Source organism: Scyliorhinus canicula, chromosome 3 (genome assembly GCF_902713615.1).
Source record: "Scyliorhinus canicula chromosome 3, sScyCan1.1, whole genome shotgun sequence".
Lineage (NCBI taxonomy): Eukaryota > Metazoa > Chordata > Chondrichthyes > Carcharhiniformes > Scyliorhinidae > Scyliorhinus > Scyliorhinus canicula.
The window spans coordinates 128765134-128773917 of record NC_052148.1 but is presented as its reverse complement, the minus strand read 5'-3'; the positions used below and the strand labels follow the sequence as shown (position 1 = coordinate 128773917).

Genomic DNA, 8784 nt, shown 5'->3' with positions numbered 1-8784 from the left:
AGCATTTGTCTATATATATGTTTCTGGAACATACCTCTTCATTCACCCGAGGAAGGAGCAGTGCTCCGAAAGCTAGTGTTTGAAACAAACCTGTTGGACTTTAACCTGGTGTTGTCAGGCTTCTTACTGTGCTCACCCCAGTCCAACGCCGGCATCTCCACATCAGAGATTGTTCTGAACATTGAGGTGAGAGATTGTTCTGACTATTCCCTGGTAGTATTTGGACTGCAATTGCCTGACAAGAGCTGGTGGATTCTTAAATCAATAGCAATCTTCAAAGGGGAAGGGGATAAAATGCTAAATTGTCCGTCCTCACAAACATCTTGGGACGTTACGATATGTTTTCGGAGTATAATTAATGCAAACCGCGGCGTCCCCGGTGTGATCGCGGAAGGGGAGCTCCGGGCTAGATCGCAGGCTCCACAATTCAAATCTCCCGCCCGGGCACTGAGCAGAAGTGACGGCCAGCCGCCTGCGGCGATCACGTGATCGGCGGCCGTGTCATGTGACCAGGCTGCCCAGTTGGGATGCGGAGGGAGAGAGGCTGAGTGCCTGTGAGTATTGGGGATGTCGGGTTCTGGGGGAAGAAGCTGTTCCCCGGGAGGGTTTCTCCGGGATTCCGCACTCCGTGGACCAAGTGTCGGGGCCCATGAGTGTTTTATTCTCTGACATAGCAAAAGGATTGCAGCTGAAACCTGCTGTTGTGTAGAAGCAGGTTGGGTGAAGCATTTGTGTAAATACAGCTGCAAAGCCATTCGTTTGTCGGTGTTCAGCAATGGCACAGGCCCGGGCTGAAGCTGTGATCTCACCACATGCCAAGTTTGGGATTTGGGAGAGAGACAGGCTGCAGCTGTGACAGTTTGGAGACATTTGTGTAGCTTCTCTGAAACTGGAAATTGGGGAAGAGCAGAATCTCTGTGATTTACTCATCTCAATTCCCTGGGGTGTTTGCACATTGGTAATGGTGACATCAGGCACCTACCTCAGTTTGAAGCAGCAAAACCTGCAAACTATTGTGTGAATGGACTTGCGTTGTGGCAATCGAGTTCAAATAGGAAAAAGGTGCTGCTTCTCTCTGCAGACCGGTTTCCAGAAAGCATTTGATTGCTCTGCGATCACCTGCATTCAGGAAATTGGCCTCAAAGTTATAATAATCTCTTCCAAACCATTAGCAAAGCTGGCTGTCTGTGAAGCACAGGTAGCCTTTGTGCTCAATGTTACCACGGTACACATAGAGGCTGGAATGTAATTGGTATTTTTCCATTTACATGGTGGTAATCTTTGTGGGTAGGGAGATGCTTATAACGTAACCTCTAATTTCACAGGAATTTCCGATTAGAGGAAAGTACTTGGTACAGTAATAACAGAAAATACTCAGCTGGACTGGCAGCGTATGTGGAAGGAGGAACAGTTAAATATAAGGATCTGGTCACCAGGGCTGAAACCTTAACTCTGTTTTGGTCTCCACAAGAGTTTCCAGCCATTTCTGTTTTTATTTTATTTTCAGAATTTCCAATATTTTGCTTTTGTGTTTGTGTGGTGCTTGGTTTGTTAATTCAATCACTAATTCCTAAAGCACCTCACTGAGCAATTTGTCTCCAAAATTGTTCAGATTTTGGGCTCTTTTCTTGCCCCATTTTGTTCAAACTTGGCAAAACATCTTTTTGGAGGGGTCAACACTGGCACATGCAGGAAGAGCAACAATTCCAATTTGATTATCACATCAGGTATGATGAGTAACATTTAACGTTAAATCTTTAATTTTTAAGACTAATTCGAGACCCTCAATTATGCCAATGCAATTTTGTTCAATTTCAATCAGCCGCCATCCTTATGATTTTGACAAAACTACCATATTTCCCTTGTGTGAAAAATGAAATGAAATCGCTTATTGTCACAAGTAGGCTTCAAATGAAGTTACTGTGAAAAGCCCCTAGTCGCCACATTCCGGCGCCTGTTCGGGGAGGCTGGTACGGGAATTGAACCGTGCTGCTGGCCTGCCTTGGCGTGCTTTCAAAGCCAGCGATTTAGCCCTGTGCTGTGTGCATCTAATTTCATGGTGGTTGAAAGTGAACAGAAACTTATTTTAAAATTCATTATGGGATGTCGAGGTCGCTGGCTGGGCCAGCATTTGTTGTCCATTTGTAATTACACTTGAGTTGAGTGGCATTTTAGGGACATGAAGAGTTCACATTGCAGTGTATCTGGAGTCCCATGTACGCCAACCAAACCACGCAAGATTAGTATCCTTGGTTATAATTTGTCATTGGAACTATCTGTTTGGACTGATTTCAAACTTAGATGAGAGGACATTGTGCTGAACAGCTCTTTCATCTGCCACCTAGATATTTCAATTGTGTAATGTAGTTGAAATTGAGGGATACCATATCCTTGCGCTCTAGTTTGAAAGAAATGATCCAATTTCTATTCATATTTTCATTTTTTTTGCCCAATTGTGTAATGTGCTTTTCTGTTCAGTGATCCTATCAAAAATGGTGCTATTTCTGATTATGTGCATGTACACTGATGTTTTTGGAAAGTTGATTAAGGGATAGAAATTAACGTCAGAATGACACCAAAATCTCAAACACACGGAATTCTCCAGTCATTGTTATTCACTTTTCCCAACGGCAGCATCAGCTGGTTTACCGGCAAAATGGGGCGGATTCAATGGTAAATCTCATTGACAAAAGGTGGGAAGATAGAATCCCGGCCAGCAGCGAATGCTGTACCGTTGAGGCACACACACGACTGGGGAAGCGGAGAATCCAGGAATCCAGCCCATAGAAAATTAGGATTGCAGGGCAGCACGGTGGCACATTGCTGCCTCACGGCGCCGAAGTCCCAGTATCGATTCCGGCTCTGGGTCACTGTCCGTGTGGAGTTTGCACATTCTCCCAGTGTTTGCGTGGGTTTCACCCCCACAACCCAAAAGATGTGCAGGCTAGGTGGATTAGCCACACTAAATTGCCCCTTAATTGGAAAAAATGAATTGGGTACTCTAAATTTATTTAAAAAAGGATTGTGCTTAATTTCCTATACGTGGGTTTGACATGCAACTGTAGCAAATTATAAATCTTTTTCTGCTTTATAGGTTAAAACTCCATTGTAGTAAGCAAATTTTTAAATATTTAGGTTAGTTTTTTTGTACCGGAGGTTGTTATGGTATAATTACAAATGCTTAACTTTCATATTGACCTAAGACTGATATAATCTTTCTCTGTAGACCAAAAGCATTTCTCATCACAATGCGTTTGATCATCCTTGAAGATTATGACAAGGCCAGTGAATGGGCAGCCAAATACATTACTAATTCAATTATTCAATTCAAGCCTGGTCCAAATCGATATTTTACTTTAGGTTTGCCCACAGGTATGTATTTCTTTTATAAGTGGATGCAAGTGTTTTATTCAATTATTATTTGAATACTTTAATGACAGGATTTAAATTGAATAACACATTTTTATCATGTATAAATTTTAATAAATTATAAACTTTGTGGTGCATCAATCCATTCCAGGTGAAATCTCTTTGAACACAGAACTTTGCAGTCAAGAGAGACAATGCTGTGACTGGCCAAGCTGTTGCTGGCCAAAAGGACTACAGCACTCTTCTAATCTTGTGGATCCCTCTGGAATTGGATCTATAATCTCTCATGTCATTCATGCTTCTGCTATCCACACTATGTCCCACTTCAAGTCATGCTTGTGATCAGCTTTTTTGATTGACTTCAATTGGTTCCTAGTCCGTCAATTACTCTGATTTGAAATTTCTCATTATTTTATTTAAATCTCCTGGCCTGATCGCCCTCCTGGACTTTCAGCTCCTTTGACTCTTCATGTGCACCAAACCCACTCTTCTTCCCTCATCTCTCCTCCTCCTCTCTCTCTCTCCTCTCTCTCCCCCCCCCCCCCTCATAGATGAAGACAACTTGTAGCTCAGTTGTTGGTACACTTTCTCATTATCGATTTTAATGTATATCATTCAGTGAAACGTAACATGTAGCCTTAGTAAAGCAGAAATCAATGTTGGTCCCAAACTCTTCTTGCTAGTGCTGGCCCATCACCCTCAATGTAACCTAATAAGACTTGTGAATATTTTGTTTATGTAACTTGCTGAACACCACGGAAAAGAAAAAACTATACTTTCATTATTCACATAGCAGTGAACCCAAGAATACTCAGGACATTAAAATCTATGAGCCAAGCACATTCTTTTTTCATAATGCATCTTGTCGATTTATACCTGTGGAATGCTTGACGAACCTTTTTTGGGTGGGGTGGAAGAATGATGAGAAATTGTTCCACAAAATTGATGTGGTTTCAAAAAATCCAATTTTGTAACTAATTATAATGTTCAAACAAACCTCAACATAATGTGAACAAATGACGAGAGAGACTGTCGGAGATATGGGATTGGCATTTGAGGTATTCTAGTTGATTGGGCTTGTCTGCGCATGGATCAGGAAATTATTTTCTACATCTGTAAAAACTTGCATTTGCATAATATCTTTGTACATGAACTTCGGTGGCGACAGGTAGGAGAAAGTCACACATAAGGTGGCTTCCACTATGGACTTCCACTTGTCTTTTGGACTTTTTAAACTCGGTTCCGTGGGGATTTTGCTTATCAAAACTGGCCCATTGTATGGGATAAGGAATTTGTCGGCAAAAATATTTTGAAATCCATGAAGAAGGTTGGGGGTAAGAAGATTACAGGCGATAATCCTTTGACGGAGCCAGGAAGCCCACGAAGTCCAACAGGAGGGAAGGCAGCGGACCCGGCCTTAGGTGAGGCTGTTCATAACATGGTGGAAACGCTGACTGGGGTGATAGCGCAGGAGTTTGAAAAGCAGATTGCGAAGCATTTTAATGGGCAGGGTGATGATGGAAGCCCTTAAGCGGTCAATTAAAGAGGCACTTGGCCCGGGCCCAATCAGGAGAAACTGCAAAAAAAACTTTGGAGGTGGTGAAGGAGCATGGAGAGGCACTGAAGGATGTGGAGGCAGCCTGTTGCAGCATGGTGATTGAATCACCTTGTTGGAAGCTGAGATGTTGCTGGTGGAGGAGAGGAATAAGGCTCTGAGGGCAAAGATGGATGACATGGGGGCGGCATGGGGGGATGACATGGTGGTTAGCACGGCTGCCTCACGACGCCGAGGTCCTAGGTTCGTTCCCGGCCCCGGGTCACTGTCCGTGTGAGTTTGCACATTCTGTGTTTGCGTGGGTCTCGCCCTCACAACCCAAAAAGATGTGCAGGATAGGTAAATGGGCCACGCTACATTGTCCCATAATTGGAACAAAAAGAATTGGGTACTCTAAATTTTATATATAAAAAGGGGTGGATGACTTGGAGAACAGGTTGAGGAGTCAGAACCTCAATTGTGAGGTTCCTGGAGCGGGTGGAGGACCTGAAGCCGACTGAGTACTTTTCGCAGATGTTTGTCAAGCTTTGGGGTGGAGAGGGGAAGAGAAGACGGGCGGTTATCTCCTCCAGAGTTGGATCAGCCAACCGTGTACTCCAGCGGAAGCCTTGGGCTAATGAGCTGCCGTGGGCAGTGATTATTGGATTCTACAGCTTCCAGGTGAAGGAGCAGGTTCTGCAATGAGCCAAAATAAATCCAGTCTTGAGGTGGGAAGGAAGCATCATTAGGATATACCAAGGCGGTACGGTGGCACAGTGGTTAGCACTGCTGCCTCACAGCTCCAGCGTCCCGGATTCAATTCCAGCCTTGGGTGACTGTGTGGAGCTTGCACTTTCTCCCCGGGTCTGCGTGGGTTTTCTCCGGGTACTCCAGTTTCCTCCCACAGTCCAAAGATGTGCAGGTTACGTGGATTGGGCATGCTAAATTGCCCCTTAAGCATCCAAAAGGTTAGGTGGGGTTACTGGGTTACGGAGATAGGGTGGATGCATGGGCTTAAATAGGATGCTCTTTCCAAGGGCCGGTGCAGATCTGATGGGCCGAATGGCCTCCTTCCGCACTGTAAATTCTATGTTGGAGTGGTTTGGTGAAGCAGTCTGCAGCTTTTCATAAGACAAAGTCAGTGCTATTCAGGAGTGGAGTCAGGTTTGGAGTGGTGTACCCGGTGAGACAAGAGTGACGTTTCGGTAGAAAGATCAAACGGCAGAGCCGTTTTTTCAAGGAGCAAGGACTTGGACTTGATTGAATGGATTTGATTGGGACTTTAATAAGGATGGTTGGGAGAGGTTGGTTTGAGATGTTTTGTAGTTTCTATTGGGGTATGTTTCGGATTAAGGGAGCTACGGGTGGCGGGGGGGGGGGGGGCGGTTGGTGAGGGTAACAGTATGGAGAATATATGACCTCTGCGGGGACTTTAAGTATTGTAAGCGTATTGGTGTTTGGTAACTCTTCCGTAGCTGGAACGGAATGAGGAATGTTGTTTATTTTCTTTGTTCTTTGAACGTACGCCCTGGGTGGGAGATTACCTTTGCTAGCTGTAAAATGATGCCCTAGAGGAGCCAGTCTCGCTGGTGGGTTCAGATCCACACTGCTGAAAATATGTCAAAGTTTGGGCTAGACCGGGGAGAAACTCCCCATTACCCCAAAACATAACTAAGTATGCGTGAATATCGATGTGGGTCTCGCCCAAAAAGCTGATCGAAAACCTGCCAAACCCGTCTATAATTACACTTGGAAATTATTTGGTTGAATACCGCCCAATATCTTGAATTAGCTCGATTGTAAGAAGTCTTACAACACCAGGTTAAAGTCCAACAGGTTTGTTTGGAATCACTAGCTTTCGGACCACTGCTTCTTCATCAGGGGAGTGAAGTGATTCCAAACACACTTTGAAAGCTAGTGATTCCATCAAACCTGGTGGACTTGAACCTGGTGTTGTAAGACTTCTTACTGTGCCCACCCCAGTCCAATGCCAGCATCTCCATATCATAGCTCTATTGTGGAAGCGTTCATAATGCTACTTTAATTGGTTAGTTTTTTTCCATGGTCAGCAATTGATTTAGGATTTGAAGTTTTGTGTTGACTGTTCAGGTTCACACACAATGTCTAGTTCCTTGTACAGCGGATTCTACTGACAGCAATTTTGAGGAACAGACTTGAACTGGAATGACAGAAGCAGCTATAGAACACCAAAACTATCCATTCAAGTGTGGCTGTACAGCCCATCAATCTAGTTCTGTTTTGATACAACCTTCACCCTAGTAACTGCTACTTACATGCACACCTGCAAGAGCTAGATCAGACAGCCATATCAGATCGAAGAGCAAAATGCATAAACATTCTATTCTAAACTACTTGCAAATTATTCCATGCTTGGGAATGTCACAAGGCAGCTATATCCTTGGACATCCAGATTTTTCACAATACCTTATCTGATGTAAGATTGGTGTAGGAATTCTTGTTCTCCACCCACAAACACACATGCGCACACTTTTCCAAGTGAAACATGATTTGAAGTAACTCCCAGTTTGGATTTGAGAGCAGGAAGAGATCAGCCATGATCTGATTGAAGGGCAGAGCAGGCTCGAAGGGCTGTATTGCCGCCTTCTGCTCCGAATTCCTATGTTCCAACGATCGGATACATCTCCAGTTTTTAAGTCATATTTGAATATGGCTGCATTTCATGTTGATTCCTGTCTGCTGCATAAAGAATTGCTGGAACGCACTAGGTGGTATGACTATCTGAGGCTAGTTTAGCTCAGTGGGCAAGACAGCTAGCTTGTGATGCAGAACAAGGCCAGCAGCGTGGGTTCAATTCCTGTACCAGCTCTGTGTACCCGAACAGGCGCCGGAATGTGGCGACTAGGGGCTTTTCACAGTAACTTCATTGCAGTGTTAAGGTAAGCCTACTTGTGACAACAAAAGGTTATTTATTTTATTTTTTTATCTACAATGTTTTCTTTCTGTACGCACTGTTCTGATTGGTGGGTCGTTTTGGTTGGCATAACCTGATGCATGTGGGGAGGACTAAAAGGGTATAACGCATGTGTGTTTGCCAGCGGTTGGCGGTTGCTGGGTGGGGTTTTGTGGAGCTAAAGAACATCAGAAATTGTTCATTCCAACAATGGCCTTCTCCCTGTAGGAATTCGGGTGGGATCAGCGTACGAGGGTGGTGGGGGAGCCTGGGTGGCATTGGGGGGATAGTTGTTGGTGGCTGCAGCAGGATTGGGTGGGGGAGTTGGTGGGGATTGGTGGAAAAAACAAGCTGCTGAAGGTAATGGAAGCCAACAATTACCCAGGCGACTGATTGGAATGGGGACATGGGGAATGGTATAGTGGGGTGAAGAAAGTATGGGCGGAATGGAATGGGGGATGCGGTAGCATTGGATGAATGGAATGGGGGGGGGGGGGCATGATAGCGTGGGAGGAATGGGGAAGCCAGAGACAAGGGAGGGATAGGATGTGGATAATTTGAGAGTTATGAAAGGAATAGCAAAGAGTTGGCATGAAGACTTAAAACAGCACTGTCGCAATAAAGTTACCAGTTCAACCATGAATTACATATTTTCTGTTTTGAAATTCTACCTTCATTCAGGGAGCACACCTGCAGGATGTTACAAAAAGCTGATTGAATATTACAAGAGTGGCGACCTCTCTTTTAAATATGTGAAGACATTTAATATGGATGAATATGTTGGTAAGTGAGTCACTGGCTGTGAAATTCTAAAAAGTAACCATTGACTGTTGCACAGAGAAAATTAAATGCATTTGTTAGCAGTTTAGCAGAATAAGTGAGTTAGAAATTGACTGCAACAGAATTTCAACTTGAATTTTGAAAGGTATGGTAATAGTTAACACAGAAA

The 8784-nt window shown here is 44.1% G+C and overlaps 1 protein-coding gene across 2 annotated transcripts in view; it reads left to right on the top strand.

Annotated features, from left to right (window-relative positions):
* The first annotated feature begins 450 nt into the window (after positions 1–450).
* Positions 451–8784, top strand: part of gnpda2 (glucosamine-6-phosphate deaminase 2) — a 49818-nt gene continuing 41484 nt past the window's right edge. The window contains exons 1-3 of one of the 2 annotated variants that reach the window (XM_038791296.1): positions 451–554; positions 3227–3372; positions 8517–8618. In XM_038791296.1, the coding sequence (XP_038647224.1) occupies positions 3249–3372; positions 8517–8618 (226 nt within the window). In that variant the 5' untranslated portion in view covers positions 451–554; positions 3227–3248. Of the gene's footprint in view, positions 555–1708; positions 1728–3226; positions 3373–8516; positions 8619–8784 lie in introns of those variants that run through there. The other variant, XM_038791295.1, reaches the window with a different exon arrangement.